Here is a 21,606-nt window from a genome sequence, read left to right as displayed (position 1 = left end):
AAAGCATTTACCCTTTCCCCCCTCGTATAATGCTATGGCGGAGTATATGAGCATGTACAGACACTTTCTGGGACACATCCTTGCTCTTCCCCAACAAGCTAAATTTTATTTCTATTTTTGTGCTTTCTCTTTGTCTCTTGCTATTTGAAATAATCTGTAACTTAGAGAAAAGATAGAATAGTAGAAAGATCCCTTTGCCCAGATTCTTCAGTTGTAGACAAATGTATTTAGCCCAAGGAACCAAGACAAAGCTAAAGAAGATGTTAGGTAAGCAGTGGTTCTCCTACTGGTGACTGCTCTGTTCTGAGTGGTGGGCCGCGCTGAGGCTCAGGCGGACCAGACGCGTGCGGTTGTGCTTAGCCCCACATCCTGTGCGCTCCGCCCGGTGCACAGCCAGTTCCACCCCAGAATAGGTCAGACCTGTGAAAGTGTGATTTTGGCAAACAGTGCCTGAGAGAGAAATCTAAGAAGCTGTTAAGGAGGGTGGAGGGGGGGATGTGGATAGGGGTCCGAGGGAGGTGGCTGTGGAGAGCATCTGGGGGTGAGTAGTTGAGAGGAAAACCTAGGAATCCAGTGCCCATGAGTTCATGTCCTCTTCATTAGTTCGTAGCATTTTGTTATTGGAAAATTAATTCCATGGATTTTTTTTTCTGTAATTTATTCTTTCAGCATTTTAGGTAATACTTCTTACTCTGATAACATATTGTGTTTGTAGCATATTTTAGAATGAGAAAAGATTTGTAGGTTTTAATCTTTAAATGATCTCTGGAGATATAAGCTATTTTAGTGTAAAGCAGTTAAAGAAGAAGAATGCTAATAGGTGTTATGCTATTGCTTGGGTGCCTTCTGGAACTGATAGGATATGACTTGTAGATCTAGATATTTCAGACTTTGGTTCCTGAACTGTATTCATTAAGATATTGAAGCAAAAGCAGGTTATTATTTAAAAAGTGGTAATCTTACCTTCCATTTTCAGTGTCTTCTGAACAAGAGATTGAGGGAGAGAGATATCTTAGAGGAACATTAATGAATAGACCCAGCCTTGAAGTAAATGAACTCATAACATGTATGAGTGAATATGATAGTATCTCAGATATACTTAGGAAGGCTTAATCATTGGGGGAAAAGTTAGATCCCTTCCTTGTACCTTATGCCAGTACTAATCTGAGATCAATTCACACCAGATGCTACATGTATTAGAAGAAAATGTTTTAATAATAATGTGTTAGCCTTAAGGCTTACCTACAAAACAGAACACTCGCCAAATAGTACAAGTTTATTTCTCACTAATAATCGAAAAAATTCCCGAAGGCGTTTCAGATCTGGTATGGGCCTTACTAGGCACTCAAGTGCCCAGGCTTTCTCCAGACTTCCATGGTACCATTCCAGGGCTGCTGCCTTACCATGGTCCACATCCAGGCAGTGGATTGCAGGAAGACTGAACGCAACCATGCCCACCCTTTAAAGACACGCCCCAGAATTCTCAAAGAACACTTTATAGACATCTCATGAGCTACACCTTAGTGCTGTGGCTGCACCTCACAGCAAAGGAGACTGGGGAGTGTAGTGTTGTATTAGGTGACACGTGTTCAGCTGAATTTGGGAGTTTCATGATTAAGGGCATGGTTGAGAACAGGTGAAAATGATCACCAAGTTGTTTGGTTTTACTACTCTGCTACTCTTGGTATTAGGCCTTTTAAGCCAGAAAGGTACAGAATGATTTGTTCATACACACATACCCCAAAACACTATAAACAAGTTCAGAGAAGTGACAGTATGGGGAAATATTTACATATGAGCCTAAGGATTAATGTATTTAGTAAAGTTAATATATTCAGTATGGAAGAGCTAATCTATTTAGAATGTTCTGTATATACAGATGAGCACTTCTATGGAAAGGACAGATAATGTGAGAAAGTAATCGAAAAGTAGGATAAGCAAATGATCACCAGGTATGTAAAATATATTCAATAAAATAATGATTAAAACAATGGGAATTCTAACCTGTCTTAATATTGGCAAAAATAAAAATTATTGGTCAAGTATAGTTACTTTATTGGGGGACTGTACTGGAGATATTGACTGCAGGAGAATTTTCCACAATTCTGTTGTATCTCTGCATGTTTGGGGAGCAAAGCGCTGACCGCCTGTTCATCCTGACTATCTTTTCAGTGTTGTTTTTGTAGCAGCAACTAGGGAAGATGTATTTTGCTCTGGAGCAAGGGACAGGCTTGCTTTCTGTTCATTATAACAGTTCCCTAAACTCAGGGCCCCTCTTGTAACACACCTCCCTTTGTGCAGGATCACCTGACCGTCTTCGTTAGATAGCCCAGTGGGAATTGGGGCTCAGGGAGCTGGCTCCCAAATGCCACTGCTGTTGTTAAAAGTGATAAATTGTGCTAGTCTGTGACTAGGAGTCTCGTGCCTTCTCACAGCCTCCGTGAAACAGTGGCAGGCAGGCTGCCTTACTAGCTTGCAAGGTAAAATTGCAGACCCTTCACTGGTTGTGACAGGATCAAAAGCCTGAAAGTCCTTTGGCTCAGTCATTCCACTTTGATGAAGTTATCCAAGGGTTAATGTGTTCAAGGATACGTGTACCTTGTTTTTGTTTGCAGCCTTGAAAATAAGTGGAACCAATGTAGATTTTTCTAAAGGGTTAATTAAATGATGGTCAGGGGACTACAGTACCAAAGGATGCCCTTGGTCTGCTGGACATGGACGAGGATGCCCTTGGTCTGCTGGACATGGACGAGGCTCTTGATGAGTTAAGTGAAAAGAGGGAGCTAATAGAGCTCCTCCCCTTAGGCTCCTCCGTAGCTCTGCATGTCTAAGTGTGTGTGTGTGACTCTCAAACACACATCTGGGTGTATAAAGACAGAAATGGTGACAGTGATTACCTCTGGATGGTGGGATTACTTTATACTTTGTATATCAAATGTTTTAAAATATTTTTTGCCATGAATAAAATAACTTTTGTAAACAGGGAAATACAGGGTGGTTAAAATTTGACCCTCGGTAATTTGTAAGGCAAAGAACTAGAATGCATTTAACTTCTGTGATTTCTGGTTGATATTAACTCTCACTTGAAACATCTTAATGGTGGTTTTCTACATGAATCTTTTTATAGAGAAGAAAGTAAACTCTCGTCTAGATTATATAGTTTATCTTTTTTTATACCATCTTTTAAAAGGTATATTATTTGCTTTTTCTTTTAAGCTATATATGTCCCATAATTTAATTTTAAATCTAGTATTTAAAAATATCTTTAAAACGTCACTCATACGTTTTTCTTACCCTCTGACCTTGATTGTTGGTTTGTTTACCTTGCTTATGTTGCTTGTTTTTGTATGGACTGAAAATTCTTTTTATGGCTCTTTGCTCTCAGGACTTAGTAGGCCTTTCTGGAGGCAGGTGACGCACTGGTCTTTACCCCTGGCAACACATATTTTGGGCTTGTTTTCTTCCTCATAGTGGAATCACTGAATATCAGTCAAAGAGATCGTTATTGAGAACTTTAACGCATGGTACTATTGTAGGTGCTGGGAAGTAAGTGTCATGTGTTATTTCAGTAACTTTTGGTAGGCTTTACTTTTGGAGGGCTGCCCTCCCACCGTTTTTATTTATGTATTTTATTTAGTTTTTTAAAATTATTTATTTATTTACTCACTTATTGGCAGCATTAGGTCTTCATTGCTGCACACAGGCTTTCTCTAGTTGCAGTGAGTGGGGGCTGCTCATTGCTGTGGCTTCTCTCGTTACGGACCAGGGGCTCTAGACACATGGGCTTCAGTAGTTGCGGCACATGGGCTCAATAGTTGTGGCGCACCGGCTCGGTTGCTCCGCGGCATATGGGATCTTCCTGGACCAGGGATTGAACCCATGTACCCTGCACTGGCAGGTGGATTCTTAATCACTGTGCCACCTAGGAAGTCCCCCATCTTTTTTAGAAGAATAAATAAATTATATAGTCCTCAGGGGAGAGCAACTGTTTTATTTTGCCACACATACCTGTGTTTTGGTGTCTTCCTAGTTTTTACCCATTTTCTTACATTAACTGTCTGCAGGGTGTTGATGAACCAAACCTTTGCACTCCACCTTGCGCTGCAGCGTGCATGGCTCTGGGTAGCTTGAAAGGGAGGTGGAACGCATATTGCAGTTTTTCAGGTGACTTCTTTCTAGGAGTTATGTTTAAGTACACATTAGAATCTGAATTATGGAGCTAAAAAGTAATTTCAGTTGAAAAATCTATTTTCGGTGGCTTCTTTTATTTAACTGGTGTTCTTGCTTGGTTAATATGAAGAAACCACTATACTCGAAACAAATTAGAAAAACCTAATTATGAAGACTAACTCTCAAGCCTTTCTAATTATACAGCCACGTCAGTGCCAGTGATGCTCTGTCTTCAAACATGGTTAAAAAGGTTTGCTATTTTAAATGGTTTTGGCTTGTGTAGAGGAACAAGTGAGAAGTTCAAAAAAAAAAATCCTTGCACTATTTAAATTTGAAATACTTTTAAAATTGTGATAACATTTACATTCAGTGATAGGCACAGATCTGAGGTATACAGTTCAGTGTTTTGATAACGTGTATGTATCCAAGTTAGCCTCCTTCTGTTGGTGAGAAACAGTTCATTACCGCCAGAAAATTGCCCCTTGTTTCTTTCTAGTCAGTCCTGACTCCTCTCAGAGGCAAGCAGTGTTCTTAGTTCTGTTGACTTAAATTAGTCTTTCCTAGTCTGGAACTTCATGTAAATGTAATGATGTAATATGTGATGATATAGTGCTGTGTGTCTAGCTTCTTTTGCTCACCATAATGTTTTTGAGGTTCATCCAAGTGGTCGTGTATATCAGTAGTCAACAGTTCACTCCTTCTTATAGATATACCTTAATTGTTTTCTCCTGATAATAGATATGTGGGTTATTTCCAGTTTTTTTGTGATTGTGAATGAGTACAGACCTTATTTTACACATCTTTTTGTGGATATATCTTCACGTTTCCCTTGGCATTAACTAGGAGTGGAATTACTAAGACAAGGTAGAAATATGTTTAATGTTATAAGAAGCAGCAAATGGTTTTCCAAAGTGTTTGTACCATTTATATTCCCACCAGTCATGTATGAGTCTCAGTTCTCCCATTTGTTTCAGTTTTTGTACCTTTTTTTGTTGTAAAGACTTTCCTTTCCCATTGAATTGCCTTAGTGCTTATATCGAGACTCAATTGACCATTAAAGTTTGGGTCTCTTTCTGATACCTCTGTTTTGTTCCATTGCCAGTACTACACTGTCTTGATTACTGTGGTGTGGAATCAGGTAGGGTAATCCACCAGTTCTGTTCCCTTTTCAAGATGGTTGTGGCTATTCTAAGTCCTTTGAATTTTGCATATAAATTTTGTAATTGACTTGTCGGTATCTATTGAAAATCTCAGGGCTTCCTAGGTGGTGCAGTGGTTAAGAATCTGCCTGCCAGTGCAGGGGACACGGGTTCGATCCCTGCTCCAGGAAGATCCCACATGCCACGGAGCAACTAAGCCTGTGTGCCGCAGCTTTTGAGCCTGCGCTTTAGAGCCTGTGAGCCACAACTGTTGAGCCCATGTGCTGCAACTACTGAAGCCCACGCGCTTAGAGCCCATGCTCTGCAACAAGGGAAGCCACGGCAATGAGGAGCCAGCGCACCACAACGAAGAGTAGTCCCCACTCACTGCAACTAAAAGAAAGCCCGCGCACAGCAAAGAAGACCCAACACAGCCAATAAAATAAATAAATAAATAAATAAATAAAAAATCTCATTGGGATTTTTATGAAAGTTGCATTTATCTTTAGGTCAGATTGGGGGAAAACTAATATCCTAATAATCATGTTGCCTGTTAATAAACACAGTTTAATTCTTCCTACTTGTCTTTTTATTTCTTTCTTTTGCCTTGTTGACCTCCAGTACTATGTAGAATAGAAACACTGAGGGCATTTGTTTTTGCCTTATTCCTCATAGTAGGGGTAAAATATTCAATATTTCATCAAGTAAGTAATATAAGCTACCTGGAGGTTTTTCAGTCAAATTGAAGTTCTTTTCTATGTCTAGTTTGCTGAGTTTTTTTTTTTTTAGTCAGAAATGAGTGTTGAATTTTGTCAATTCTTTTTCTACATCCATTGAGATAATCTTGTGACTTTTATCCCTTATTTTATTAATGTGAATTAAATTGACTTTAAAAACTGTTAACTGCGTGTATACTCCTGACTTTATTCCATTTTGCAAGTTTTCCATCAATGCCTCTTTCTCTTCTGAGGTCCAGTCCAGGGCATCACATTATTGTCTCCTCTGGTTTATGATAGTTTGTTGGTTTTTCCTTGAGGTTTATGACCTCAACAGTCTAAAGAAGGACTGGCCAGGTGTCTTGTGGAATGTCTTCCAACCTGGGCTTGTCTGATGTTTTTCTCATGATCAGACTGGGGTTATGGGTTTTTGGAAACAATACCGTGGAGGTTAGGTGTCCTCATCCCATCGTACAGCTGGGTTCAGGACCTCCCTGGCAATGTCAGCCTTGATCATGTGGTGAGGTGGCCTTTGCCAATTAAAGACAGTAATTCTGTAGAGTTACTGTCTTTGACTTTCTCTGCGTTATTCTTCGGAAGCAAGTTTCTAAGTCTAGGCTGCAACCAAGGCGAGGGGGAGGGACTTAAGACTTAAGGTCCGCCTCTGGAGGAGGGGAGAGTATGTGCGTATATTTGGAATTCTTCTCGAAGTAAGATTTGTTGAATTGACTGATTTCTGAATGTTAAATCAACCTTACTTATGCTTCCGGCTAAACCTCACTTGTTCATGACATATTTTCCTTTTATTTTTTGCTGGATTCCATGTGCTTTTATTTTTTTAAGGAATTTTGTGTCTGTATTCATGAAGGAGGTTGGTCTGTAGTTTTCGTCTCTTAATTTTTGCACAATTTAATCGCTCAACCTTTCCAGCTTGTAAATTTTAACTTTTGGTAGAAGTAGATAGTTTTTGATTTGTATTTCATGATATAGTAAGAATTATTCTCTATCAAATATTTTGTAAGCACTAAAAAATTTTGGGAGGTTTTTTTTAAAGCAGTGTTCTCTATAGTTGTTTTCTATTTCAGAGAACTACCCAAATTTTTTTTCCCCTCAGATTTGGGATGGAATATTGAATTTTCTTTCAAAACACTGAGATCACAAGTTCATTTCAGAGTTGGCTCGAGAATGTAACAAAATATACAAGTCTGGGTCTTGCTCCCCCTTAGAGTTTCTAATTATTTATGTGTATATGATAAAGACTTTGGTGGACTTGTCTATATTTAAAGAACTTTCATGATGGTTTTCATATGCACCCTCTTAAGTATTACGACTTTCAGATTTTCAAGATAATTAAACACCTAAAACTCAAACCTTTGAATATTTTTGGCAGTGTCTATAATGAAATCAGAGATTTACATACGTATTTAAATTCTTACAAAATATAATCTTAGGAAAACTTAGTTTCTGTGTTGTTATCCAGCACCTCTCTTCAGTGGAGTTTTACTTGTGAATGGAATACTGTGAATATAAGTGAATATTCCATACATAAGTATTTCTCTGCAGAGAAAGTCCATGTTTTGGCAGATAGGTTAGTTAATTCTGTAACCATATGGCCAAAGAGGGTGCTTTTTTTTTTTTTTTTTTTTTTAATAAAAGCCCAGTATTTAGAATAAGAGGTAGTGACCAGTGACTGAAGGGGTGAGTCTAGCTTAGTGAATGTTGCCAGGTGGCTTACACTTGAGGCAACTGAGGCCAGGCAGTCTTTCAGTTTCAGCTCAGGGCTTGTATAATCTTTGATGTGGTTCAAGGCTGAATTGGACCCCTGAGACTTAGACCAGAAGTTTGCATCCTAGGATTCTCCATCTCTCAAAAAATCTACTTCGTGCCGTCCTTTTTGTAGTCAGGCCCACCCTCCACTGCTAATCCCTGGCAGCCAGTGCAGTGTTGTCTCTTGGAGAGTGTCATATATGTGGACCTGTCACAGTATATCACCTTTTGAGTGATATACCTTTTGACTTCTCTCATTCAGCATGATGCCTTTGTGATTTCGTCCCAGTTGTTGTATCAGTTGCTGAAAGAGTATTCCATTGCTTGGATGCACCACAGTTTGTATATCCATTCACTGTTGTTTCTGTTTTTGGTGATCCAAAGGAGAACTGTAAACATTTTTCTACAGGTTTTCCTGTGAACAGAAATTTTCATTTCTGTTGGGTAAATATCTAGCAATGGGATTGCTGGGTCATAGACTAGAATTGTTTGTTGGTTTGTTTCTGGTAGCCTGTAGTATTTGTTTCAAAGAAACAATTTTGAACTCGTCCTTGTATTTAGATTTCTTAGATGGTGATTTGTATTGAATATCTAGAATAAACTATATTAATGTCAGTACTGTCATGTTTTATGTTAAACTTGCTTGGAAAGTGTTTGAATTATAATTACTGTTAATGGTTGAGTTAGAAATGACTATTGTGATAGAATCTTAGCTTTATTGGTAGTGATTTTGTTGCAGAAAGGGGAACCCTTCCAGGGCCCAAGAGTGGGCTCTCGTCTAACACTCGGAAATGAATTGTCCGAGGAGACACACGTGCTGACACAGCAGGAGACTATATTGGGAAGGGGTGCCCTGGGCAGAGAGCAGGAGGCGAGGGAACCCAGGAGGACTGCTCTGCCACGGGGCTCGCAGTCTTGGGTTTTATGGTGATGGGGTTGGTTTCCAGGTTGTCTCTGGCCAATCATTCTGACTCAGGGTCCTTCCTAGTGGCACACGCAACTGCTCAGCCAAGGTGGATTCCAGCGAAGAGGATTCTGGGAGGTTCGTAGGACATGTGGACTGGCATCTTCTCTCTCCTTTTGACCTTTCCCGTATTCTTGCGGTTGGTGGTGGCTTGTTAGTTCCGTGTTCCTTACCAGGACCTCCTCTCCTAAAATAACTCATGCAAATTGTTACTGTCTTTGCCTGGCCAGGATGGGCAGTTTCAGTCAGTGTTTTCTCTGACAATCTCTTTTCCTCCTCTGTGGCCTTGCTACTTAAAGTGTGGTCTGTGGACCTGCACGTTGGCTTCACGTGGAACTTGTTGGAAATGCAGAATATCAGCCCCCCCCCCCCCCCCCCCCCCGTAACCTGCGGAATCAGAGTCTGCATGTTAGCAGAGTTCCCAGTGATTGGTATAAACCTTACATTTGAGCAGCACAGCTCTGGAGTATTCACGGAGGTGGAGAAGAGTATTTTGTAAATGAGTTGAGTTTTGCTCAGTTTGAGTAGTGCAGCACAAACATAGCTGGGTCCATGTCACATGTCACTCAGTCTTGGTTTCAGATATTCAGTATGACAGAAGTAATGGCATCAAACCAACGAAATACCAACATTTTGGTAGTTTAAAATTCTATAGTATGCTGAGTATCAGAATACTGAAAGGTGGTTTTGCAGTCATTAGGCTAAAAGTTGTAGTTCACATTCATTATTTTATTTTCAGGTATTTGATTCCCTACTTAGGGTTTATAGGAATGAGTGTGTGCATTTTTTACACAGAAAATGTTGGGGAAAGAATCCAAAATGATTGTATTTTTTTTCTTGCACATTTTCTAATGAAATAGTTCATTTTTGTTTCTGTTAAGAGTAAAGGACATGTAAGAATTATGAATGATGAGACTAAAGCAGCAATTTCTGTTGTTTTTTTTGTTTTTTAAGTTTACAAAAAGTATAAGTGAACCTAGGGGTCAGTAGGTACCTAACTTATTACCTGACCGTAGGTCACCAAGATCTAACATGAAGTGAAAGTGATTAGTGTCAAAAGTAACATGAGTTATACAATAAGAATTGTTGATGAAAAGATTTTGCTTTTAGTTTGGGACTAGGTTAGGGACAGTTTTTGTAGGAATCCTGATATAATGAAATAGGAGATAAAAGCTGGCTTTAGTGTGAAGCAAATGAAGAAAAAAAAATAGTTTTGTGATGAATAGTCTGAGCCAGATGTGGTAATGAGTGAACACTAGACTGTTAAGTGAAGTAGAAAGGTTTGAGAAATGATGCAGGAAAGATTATGGAGGCTGAAAAAAATAGAAATCAACCCAACAGCAGGTTTGGAGTGCTTGTCTGGCATTGGAAGTCAGAATAGATAGGGTCAGGAATTATAGGAAATGTGGAGCCTGTTTAACGGAAGGGAGTTCGCTCTCATTTAATGTGAGTTACAAGGCGGCTTATACGCTAATAAGCTCATGGAACTCTAGTGTTAGTTTAATTAATATACTGAACTTTGTTTAGATCTGAATTAGACTCCAGGCCAGCAGAGATCTTTGGAATTCGTTTGTTCTCTTAGAAGTGTAAGTAGTAACAGTGTATAAAAGACTTTGTATATTAGCTAAGAGTAGGAATTTGAATTTTTCTAAGATTGTTAATTTTTAATGTTTGAGATTTTATATTCTGGGATTAGTTTAATGTTTCACATGGTTTTATAAATAAGACATTTTGCAGTATTTTTACATCTTAAATATAAAGAGCTTTATGTGTGTATATACATATGTGTGTACATAACCACTGTTCAGTATTTACTTCAAAAGAATGTGAACTCACTTTCCCTCCTCCTGTTTGTTGTGTGTCTGCACTGTAGGGAGGCATGGAGACTCTGGAGCTGCAGAAGGACATAAAAGAGGAGTCAGACGAGGAAGAAGATGACGATGAGGGATCTGGACGATTACGTTTCAAAACTGAAAGGAAAGAAGGAACAATTATTAGGCTCTCAGATGTAACTAGAGAGAGAAGGAACATTCCAGAAACTTTGGGTAACTTTTTTTGCCTGTCTCCCATCCTTCTTCATTCCCATTTCAGCTTCCTCCATAGTGCTGTTATGATTAATGAAATAAGTTAAAAAAGTTGACTTCATAGAGTATCATGCATGGTGTTCAGAGCGTGGATGGTCTGTGTGAGGTGAGAGCTGAGTTATGGCACTGTAAAAGTCATTCTATAAAAATGACTTGTCTTCTGGATTAAAAAATGTTTGAATAAAGTATTTGATTGTTTTTTTTTTTTTTTTTTAATAATTTTTCTTTTGGAGTCTATCTTAGACCTGCTGTCATGCGTACTGTGTGCTTCCTGGCTGGCTCTGGGAAGGTGGGGTGGGGGTGGTACAGGGTCATTTTACCCTTCCTAAGACTGTCCAGGTTGCCACGGCTAATTGCAGACCAGACTATTTTTATTTTGGACCTTTTAGTGTCATTATAACCATCTCTTTTGTGTATTCTTTTTCTATATGCCATTCCTTTCACTGTTCAATGAGACACGGTGACTTGTTTGTAGCACAGTCAGTTGAACATCATTCCTTGTACAGATCTACAGCAGGCTGTGGCGAATCAGAGCCTTTTGCAGTATTGATCCTACCCCCACTCTTCTCTGGATTGCTAAGAGTAAAGCAGTGCTTCTCAAATTTGAGCAGCAAATCACCCAGACGACTTGTTAGGACACATCTTTCTTGATGCACCCTCAGCTGTTCTGATGCAGTAGGTTTAGGGTGGGGCCCAAGAAAGTTGCATTTCTGATGACTTCCCAGGTGGTGCTGTTCCTGCAGTTCTGGGAGCCATACTTTTAGAACCACTGGGATATTGTCCCCTGTTCCAAGGAGGAGGGTAGGAGGGTGGAAGGATGGAAGGATAAAGGATTGTATCTGTTCTCTAGTCTTGGTCAAAGTAAAGATCAAGAATCTAACCATTAGTTATTGCCTATATTACTTCATAAAACCGTTACCTGTAGCTGTTTTTCATCGGAACCCTGAGCACGTGTCTTTAAGTGGCAGGTATGAACTCTCTTTGAGGACACTAAGCTCCCAAGATGCCCAAGTTAATAGTTGTGAGCCAGTCTTATGTTACTTTACTAAGTGAGGTTTGTGGAGAGGCTGACCTAGAGTCTTCGTGTTCTCCACTTCTTCCCCCTCCAGTTTCCTCCACCTACCTTTTGGCCCAGGATTTCCCTACACTTTTCTCAAGTTATGGTATAAAGTTGTTGGTTGGTCAGAACCAGTACAGCACAGGTTTCTAAGAAAGCAGAGCTGAGAAACTGGCCTTGGGTAAAAGGAGATGAAGCAAAGGTCTTAAAACAGGGATGAGAAAAGACCAAAAGTATCTGTCCGCAGGAGTAATTTGTAACATTACAGAACAAGCTTATTGGAACAGAGGTCTCAGTCTTGGGCTGGGGTAAGGTGAGCAAGGGAAAGATGGTGCCCCTGGCTGAACAAGGGAGGGCAGTGGGCAGCGGCGTATTAGGGAAGGAGGGGGCCGTGGGGGGGGGGGGTGAATCATCACTTTTCTGCTTCTGTATAGCTAGGCCGTGGCCTTGTTGCATAAATTGGGGAACCTGTGTGTCAGATCTTAATAACTGGGGTAGCTACGTGTTCTAAGGATGTGAAATCACTTCACAGACACTGTTAGGAGTGGTGGCCTTTCCTCTCTGCAGCCAGCTCCTTGTGGGCCCTTCCCACATCCCCAGTGCCCCTGCTTCTCCTGTCCCTGGTCCTCAGCTACCGTCATTTCATCTCTGTTCACTTTACCTTGACCCAAGCACTGACGTGTTCTGAAATGTCCAACTTGCCTGTGTTCATAATTTGTGCTTGTTTCATTCCTGCATCTCTTTTCAGGGTTTTCGCCTCATTTCATTCTTTTTAAGAGTCATTTGTACTTCCTTTATTTGTGCTGAATCTTTTTTTTTTTTTTTTAATTTATTATTCCTTTTTAAGGCGTTTCTCAGTCTGTAGTCATGGCATCCTGAGACAAGAGGCTAGAAGGGGTTAGTGATGGGCAGGTTGGCCCTTTACATACAGGCGTCGAGGGCACGGGTTCTTAGAGGCAGAGCGGCTGAAGCATAAACAGTCTGACCGTTGACCATTCTTTTAAATGTGAAGAAAAAAGGCTTTAAATGTATTTGTGCAGAATGTGATTCTTTGGCTGGTTAATAGAGCAAGTAAAAATGATGCTTGAAAGTGTCATTCTCTGTTCCCTATCTGCAAGCCCTAACTTAAGCTTAGTGTTTGAAAACATGAGTTTTCTAGTAACTGAAAAGTTAGGATTATTCCTAGTACAAAAATGATTTTTCTGTCCATTTTAGAGATTGATTTCCTAAAACAGTGAGCTCCCTTATTTCCTTAACACCCCTCCCCCCAACAAAAAGTTACTTTTACATAGAAGGAAAATATTCAGTGAGAGACGCTATTGCAGTATTTGGTATACCAGAACTCTGCATAGGTTTTTCCTCATCACTTTGCACACTCCTGGTGATAGAAATGTCAGTTTCAGGTTCTGTGTACAGATGCTTGCATTTGTTTGATTGTATAAAGCTGCTTATCTACTCTGTAATGGGATTAAAATATCTTGCTACCAGGGTACATATGTCGTCGCATATGATATGTATTTGTTGACAAATGATGTCTTTTAACATTCTGGATACAAATAAAAACAATTACTTTGTGATATCATTGGTAACTGTTGAGAACATTCCGCTATATAAAGAAGAATGAAGTAATGCCCTGGCAACCCTCATTTCTGACCTCTCCATCCGCATGTGGAATAGTGAGTTCTTGTCAAAGTCTGGAGGAGCACTTGGTCGCTCCTAGTCTTCTCCACATTTGAATATGTGACGCCATCCTTAAGTATGAAGAGCACACGTTTGTGGCAGTCTTAGCCATTGTAGAGCCTGACACACTTTTGATGTGTATTTTGAATTCAGATTGGATTAGATGTAGAATTTTGGGCTTTTGCCTGATTTATACTCTTAAGTAGTGAGCTTTTATCCTCAACCAGGATTCTGGGAATTAAATACCTTAGAGAAGATGTGACTGTTGGTTTTCCCAAGGATGGCACAAAACTACATACTTAGGAGATAAAATCATTCATTGTGTAAAAAGGATCCCATTGGGTGCGAGGGCTTACTTAATTCTCATACAGAATGCAGTTGAGAAGAGTTTCTAGAACATGCATGTGTAAGGGAAAGATTTATTTTGAGTGGAAATGTCAAAAGCCATCTCCGAAACGTGGGTGTCACTGACCAGTTACCCTGAAGTGTCAGCACTGGAGTTTGGAGCTGCCAGTTCTTTTGCCCTGGGAGGTGGACCTCAGATTCTTTTTGGAAGCAGTACAAGCAATAGATGAAAGACTGTGTAGTTTAGTTAGGCTTTTACAATTCGTTATCTGTGAGTAGGCATCTAGATTTTACCGATATTCTAAGTTTCACTGGCACATGTAATATGTTAAATTATGTTTTACTGCTTTAGTTTGAGGAACATTGTTACTATGCTCACATAGTTCTCTTGAAATAATATCCTTGGTTAATTTTGCTTAAGGCAAAGGATCTTTGGGAAAAATATTTCACCCAGTAATAAATAGTTTAAGATCGCTAGTGCCAGCGACAGGATGCTGCCTTCAGTTTACATAATGGGATTTGCAGTTTTTCACAGAATCTCTTGATTTCGTTATCTTGTTAAAAACAAACTAACAGAAAAACCCTCAGACTGTCATTTGTTGTTTTTATTTTGCCAAAGAAACTGTATTTTATAGGTATTCATTATGTATGTTAACTTATAAAAAGTATTTGTATGTAAATATGTTTTTCTTAAGCACATTTTAGAAAGGGACAATACAGTGTAAAACTTTGTTACATTGAGCTATATCTCTTTACTTTGGAATATGGACATAGTTCAGAAAACACGTAAAGGGAAATTAACATTTCAGTTGAAGTTACAAATGTAATTTCCATCCTGTCATATTTTGGTGACCTTTTGTGACAGCTTGTCTCAATTGGAGGAAAGCATTTTTACTTGCTGATTAAAGATGTCATTTGAAACCATTTTATTACTGGGGATAGTGAAATTAATCTTGACACTTAGAACCACTAGAAAAATAATTGCTGATTCACTGCATAAAATGTGTATGTGAACCAATCATGTAGTCAAGATTAGAATAAAAGTCTGTGCTTGTTAAGAAGAGATTAAATTTTCTTTCGAATGGAGTCTAGATTCATTTGAAGGGGAGGGGAATACCATAGAAACAGTTTCAAGGAAGTGGAATGTGGCTTAGAGATTTTGGAAGAGTTTGGAGATGATTATGGAATCCAAGGTAGGAGATAACCTGGTAATATTTCAAGTCTGCCCTTCACTGTGCAAGGGGGTGTAGGAGTGCTTCTTAGTAGAATTCAGTGAAATCTTTAGAAGGTATTCATTTATTAATTGAAGATATATTATCACAACTTAGATAATATTTTAAAATGAAGGAACCATATTTGAATAAGTTAGCTTTTCTCTTCTAGGAATTCAGAACCATGTGCCAGCTGAAGTTTCTTAGGGCCAGAGACTGTTTCTTGTGTCCCTAAAGCAATGGTCAGAGAGGTGAGCAGCGCACCTACTGGGGGTCCCAGAAGTATCTGCATTAATGGGTTTTTTCTTTTGTGGCTTTGCTCTCATTTGCTGTAGCTTCGCTCTCAGACCGCATGGATATAAGTCTTTCTTCACAGAGTAAAGTTGTTATTTTTTAAAAAGTAAATCTGAAAATTGATAATAGTATTAAATGAGTTTCCATTCTTTATGAAATTAAGTATTTGACTTGAGAGTGATCTTATTAGTAGTTTTGCTTTTAAAGCAGAACAGTCAGGAATTTGTCAGTTTTAAGTCTCTGTGCCACTGTGTATTAATTACTGCTGGTCCTGGTTTTGCTTAAAAGAGTGTCCTGGTTTAGGACTGGGGCAGCCAGGTCTTGACCGGCATCATCTGCCGTCAGTGCAAGGACGTGATTGCAAGACCCCTAGCAGGTGAAGGGAAGGGGTTGAGTTGAACTTCAGCTCCTTCTTTTTGGTTTCCCTCGGCACACTGTAGTGGTCTCAAATGAAAACATTTTAAAATTTACAGGAGATCCTTGTATTTTATTACAGAGGAAAGTCATGCCTGCCTTTAACAGATCTCGCTCATGGGGCCTGAATGTCTCTGTGATTGTCTCCTACTTGCTGCTGCTGGTTGAGTTGTTTGTTGTGGGTGAAGCACTTGCTGTTCTTGAGTTTCATTGTCACGTGTTTCTTTCCTGTTTCTCCCTATAAGTCTGCTTTAGGCTGTTTGCAGGTGTCTAACACATATGCATCTTTTCAAATAGAGCTTTCAGCAGAAGCCAAAGCTGCGTTGCTTGAATTTGAAGAAAGGGAGCGACAGCATAAGCAGGGGCGCTACGGCTCCAGGAGGGGAGGAAGGAGAGGAGGTTCGTCCATGTGCCGTGGAGTGGGAGACCAGAGGAGAGACAACAGCGAGAGGGGAAGAGCTAAGGATCACAGGCCCGCTCTGCTTCCCACACAGCCTCCCGTGGTGGTAAGTCTCACAGTGTCCTCGTGGGAGCTTGCCATTTGAGAACAAAGGAGAATATTCTTTTGTGGGGGTATCATATTTTGCATTTATCTTAGTCTGAAATTAAAATTTAGTAAAAGGCATAACGGCTAAAGTTTCTTTAGTCTACAATATGATTTCGTATGTGTTCCTAACAGTTCAGTCCTCTAGTGTTCAGGTAGTGAGAGAGAATTCCCTGCACTCTGCTGATGAGGAAGCGTCCTCCAGTGGCAGAACCTCAGAGGAGCCTTCCTGCTGTCTTCTACTTGTGGAGGGGCTCCACTCTGGAAACACTGAATCTGCTTCATCTAGAGTCTAGCAGTGATGGTGTATTTTATAAAATATTTTTTCTTATATACTGCTTACTGTAGGTTATTCCTTAAATGTAGTAGTTTCTTTTACAAATAGCTATCATATCCTATCCATAAAAATGGAGATTTTCATATTCACAAAAAGTTTTCACAATTTAGGAATAAATCATATACTTGTAATTTCAACTTCATTTGCATTTCCTCTGTTTCAAAGATGAGACATCTCAGGAACAAAGACAGAATCGTAGTGATTTTGTTGTTCTTTCAGTTAGCTTTAGGGTTTTATAGCTTTTTCCTTCACAAGTCAGTCTTCAAGGACAGATTTATTTAATACGAATATGTGTCCACACTCTCTACCCTTCTACATGAGTCTCTGAGCTTAGGGGAAAACCACACTTTGCCTCTGTGTAGAAATGGTGTGTTTTAGGAGGCATTCATTTGTGAAATGAAGTAGAAGAGATGAGTTACAGTTTTAGCATGAGCATTCCCATTTTGACGGACAGGGAGGAGAGGTGGGCGGGTTGGTAACAGCGTGAGGAGGCTGATGACGTTAGTAACTGCTGTCTGCTTTTACTGCTGTTTGTTCTTAGGCTTCTCTGATCACAAGAAAACCAGCCCTTTGGTTTTTTTCTGTTTTTCGTCCCCATTCTGTCTCCTCGCCCCAGCTGCCACTTGCCGTGTGTTGAACAGCCAGCTCTGTTGTTTTGGCCTCCTGAGGGGGAAGCAGCCTCACAGGCGACCAGTTTTTGCATCCCTGTGTCTCCATGATCCTGGAAAAATAACTGAACTCCCTGCTTTCTTATCCACATAGAGAGGAAGTGTGTGCCCAGCCTGCCTCCTTCGGAGAGGCTCACCTGGGGGATCTGTGAGGGCTTTAAAATGTTGCCCAAGCCGTAGGTTGACTCGAGTGCCTCCCGACAGGGGTGCCACATCTCTGGACTTCCGTGGCTGCTGGGGCTCCCAGTGAACTGGGACTAAACCTGCTGCGGATCCGAATCCGCCTGCTGGAGCCTGAGCCTGTATGCTCTCTGCTCACCACGTGCGTAGTCAGTGGTGGTTATTTAGAGCTCAGTTGACTGAAGCGATCGTGGCTGTCTGAAATGACCTTCACCCCCTCCCACTTCTGTCCACCCTTGATCGTGGTCACTCCCTACCCCGGAGCTGTCTCTTTGACTCTTTACCCTCAAAGTTCTGGAAGGAGTAACCTCTGCTCGTCACGTCTTTGCTCGTGTCCAGTTTCTCCTCCGTCCATCCCTTGCTGCCTGGACTTCATGCTTTCCCCTCTCCTCAGTGTGCTCTCAGAATCGCCACCGCACCTTCGCAGTCCGTCCTCTTGGGCTGCATTCTGGGACCATGGGCTCCTCTTTCTTGAGCGTCTCTGGTTTTGAGCGTCTGAGCTGGGGGTGTGCTCGCTTCTCTTCCAGCAGGGCCCCTTCTGTCTCTCCTGTTTCTTTGGCTGCGTTGTTCTTAGGCCTCTTTTTAGTCAGCGCTTTTGCTCAGCAGCACGGCCCTTCCTGCCCTCTGCTGCCCCCACGCGAGCCTGGGTCTCAAGCTCTAGCATGTCGCCAGCTCAGTTTCTTCATTTCCTCACTGCCCTGGGCCTCTCTGCATGGATGTCACCCAGGCCCGAAATCCCCCTTGTTTAAACACACAGTTTCCTTAAAAATCCTTCACGCTCTCGAGTACATGGCCCTACACTGCACTCACTCCCAGTTCAGTTCAGAATCGGCTTAGCTGTCCCTCCGTCCGTGCGCCGTCTGTGGACTCAGAGCTGGGAGAGACAAGAGGTTCCCGCTCCACGTGCGGATGTGAGCATTACAGATGTCATGAGGCAGGGTGGGGGGTGGCAGACTAGTTTCTGGGAGCCTGTGTATCTGTGGATTTAGGCTAGTTCTGGAATCTTTAGAAAAGTCCTCCCTGAGGAAGGACAGGTTAGACAAGGTCTTACACACTGGTTTCACAGTTCTCCTTGTTCCTCTGAATTGTCTCCTTCCTGCTGCTCTTGTTCAGACCATGGCCGTTTCCTGCATCCAGCTCCCACCCTAGCCTGTAAGTGGTCTGTCTCCTTCCGCCTTCTTGCCCCTCGTCCATCCTACACACTGTGAGTCATCGTGTCATCCGCGCTGTAGACGGCGCCGTGACAGCTCATCAGCCTCCGTGCTTTGGCGTCATCCCGGGGAAACAGCTCATTATGCGAGACTTGGGGTCAGTCGTAGCCTCTGCCTCTGCTGCTGTGTGTGCCAGTTTGATGAGTGGTTACCGGCAGGGCTTGTGAAATCAGATTCTCTGCTCTTCTACTTACCAGCCACTTGATCTCGTAAAAGAAGGGTCGTTACAAGGGCCCACTTCATGGCATTGTTGGGAGTAAGTCAGTTACTCCACAGACTGACCTTTCAGTAGGTGCTTGAAACGCGGAGAGCCCAATGCTCTGCAGCTGTTGCTGTGGGCGGTGGTTTCCTCCTCTCTAGCCACTGTTCCACGAAACAACCTGAGATCCTGGACTGCTTTGAGGCTGTGTTTTCCCACCCGTGTGTCCTCCGATCTTCGCGTGTGGCTGTAGCCACACGGGTCTCCCCCGCGTGTACCCAGCAGGTGTGTGTTTCTGCCTCTGCTGCCCTCAGGTGACCCCGTTCCCCTCTCTGCATGGCACGTCCCCTTCCCTCCTCCCTGCTTCAGATGCCGCCTTCTCGGGAGCTTCCCCCTCCCCTCGGGCGGCCCCTCATCCTTCTCTGCAGCTCACCCCGTCTCCCTAGGCTTCCTGAGGAGCAGCGGGCCGGCTATGCAGGGGCGGCCCAGGGCGGCGTGGGGTCCGACCCCTGCGCAGCACTTGCCTCGCGGTGGGCAGTTTGGATGGTTGAACTACGTTCTTTTTCCTTTTGGAATCCACGCGTGTTGTTCTGGGGCTGCCGTTTCCCCTCCTTGCCCTGAGGTTGGCTCTTGTTAGACAGCAGCGCTGCTGTGAACAGCGCGGCCGCTGCTTCATCCTGCTGTTTTATGCAAGGTGTGACTGTACACTTACGTCTAAGCCATAACTTCTACAGCTCAGTCAGTGTAAAATCTGTAAGGCATTGGCCTTTGTTTCCTGTTAAGTGTTATTTCTGTAATTTGTCTCTTTTTTTTTTTGGTGGTGTTTAGACGCACTCTCCAAGATTAATTCCTCCTCCGCAGCCGCAGCCTCCCCCGCCGCCGCCGCCGCCGCCACAGCCAATCCGAAGCCTCTTCCAGCAGCAGCAGCAGCTCCAGCCCCTGCTGCCCCTGCAGCACCCACACCACCCCTCCCCTCCTCAGGGGGTGCACATGCCGCCCCAGATTGAGGCCCCCAGGGTGATGATGACCCCGCCTCCCGTGACCCCACAGCAGCCCAAGAACATACACATAAACCCCCACTTCAAAGGGGCCGTGGTGACGCCTGTTCAAGGTACGTGTCTCCTTTGCTTTGTAAAGGTCTGGGTCACTGTGACCACATCCCTCTCACACCTGAGTCTGTAAGGACGACGGGGGTTCCCTGATGCCTCCCCCACCCCTCCGAGGCGCGCTGCCTGGCCGGGCCGGGCTCGTCTGCTGCAACACGTGTGTCTCTTGTTGCATCCCTCCGTGGAGGGTAGTAAGAAGACACAGTGAATGCAAGGGGCACGTGAGGTAGTTGTGGGCGTGTCTGATGGGTGTTCTTCATAAATTCCCGGGTGGCAGTGTTTGCGAAGTGGATGTTCCTCTCAGGCTCCACTTGGTGCGCTTCCTTTGAGTTCCAGAGCTGCAGACCCATCTTTTGGTTATCAATTCTGATAACACGATCACGGGCGCACATCGCTGAAGCTGGGAGAGTTGGTTTAGAGCAGCCGATAGAGCAGAGCTTCACGCATCTGTTCAGCACAGCGTTGGTTGAGACCTCTTCTCTCTGGCGTCGAAGGTACATTGGTGAACAAAACAGGCAGCGCTTTCTGCCGCTGGCTTCTACCTTTCTAGCAGAGGCAGCAAGTAGTAAACATGATAAATAACGTTGTGCGGCGTGTTCGAGGATGGACACGCAGTGGCAGAGCAGGGTGGGGGCAGTGGAGCGGGCAGCAGCTCTCCGTGGGGTGGGGGTGAAGGTTCAGGAGCTAGTGACCACTCTTTCGGGGGAGAATACTCCGGGCAGAGGGGTTGGCAAGTACAGAGGCTCTTACGTCTGGCGAGACGTTCAGGTAGCTGAAAAGAGACCATGAGACGTGAATGGAGTGATAAAGGTGGACAGAAATGCAGAACGGGGGTCACGTAAGACCTGGGAGCCATCCTGAGAGCTTTGGCTTTTATTCCGAGTGAAGCGGGCTGTGATTAGATGAATTTGAGGAGAGGAATAACACAATCTGGTATGCTTTTTACAAGGATTATTCTTGCTGCGTGTTGACGGTGGGCTCGTTCAGTGCAAGGGTGGAAACTGGCCTTTCAGTGAGGAGGTGCCTGCGGTAACCCAGTGGCATGATGGTGGCTCAGGCCCGGGTGGTGGCGGTGGTCAGGGGTCAGACGCGGGCCGTAATTCAAGATGGAGCCCATGGATCGGGGACTGTGAGAGGGAGGGAGGAGGCAGAATGAGACTCAAGGGCCTGAGGGTTTGAGGGATGGAGTTGCCATTACCTGAGAGCACTTGGGGGAAAGACCAGAAGCCCTGTGCTGGAGACACCACCTAGACACGCAGGCCGAAGTGTCAAGTACAAAGTTACTGTAAGAGTTCAGACAAGGGGTCTGGGTGCAAAGCAGAAGTGGGGTTTGTTGACACATAGATGGACCTAGAGCCTGCACCCAGTGAGAGACCCAGATGTCGTGTCGGGGAGACCGAGGCCTGGAACCTGGGACATGTGACGTGACAGGTGGGGGCCCTCAGGGAGGCGGACACCCGGAGTGTGTGGAGGACGAGGGGCAGCGGGAGGACCCACCGCTGCCGGGTTGTTGGGGATGG

The 21,606-nt window shown here is 43.0% G+C and overlaps 1 protein-coding gene across 10 annotated transcripts in view; it reads left to right on the top strand.

Moving 5' to 3' along the window:
* The window catches only part of RBM33 (RNA binding motif protein 33), a 123,097-nt gene that overhangs the window by 27,343 nt on the left and 74,148 nt on the right, over window positions 1–21,606 (top strand). For 8 of the 10 annotated variants that reach the window (XR_009053085.1, XM_057730525.1, XM_057730532.1 and 5 more), the window contains 3 exons: window positions 10,630–10,801; window positions 16,139–16,347; window positions 19,809–20,091. Coding sequence is in view for 9 of the 10 variants with exons in the window: in XM_057730525.1 (XP_057586508.1) it covers window positions 10,630–10,801; window positions 16,139–16,347; window positions 19,809–20,091 (664 nt within the window). In the remaining variant the exon portion in view is untranslated. The remainder of the gene's footprint in view (window positions 1–10,629; window positions 10,802–16,138; window positions 16,348–19,808; window positions 20,092–21,606) is intronic. The other 2 variants (XM_057730529.1, XM_057730526.1) reach the window with 1 other exon arrangement.

The sequence above is a fragment of the Hippopotamus amphibius genome, chromosome 4, assembly GCF_030028045.1.
Source record: "Hippopotamus amphibius kiboko isolate mHipAmp2 chromosome 4, mHipAmp2.hap2, whole genome shotgun sequence".
Classification (NCBI taxonomy): Eukaryota; Metazoa; Chordata; class Mammalia; order Artiodactyla; family Hippopotamidae; genus Hippopotamus; species Hippopotamus amphibius.
This window is presented reverse-complemented; position numbering and strand designations above follow the sequence as displayed.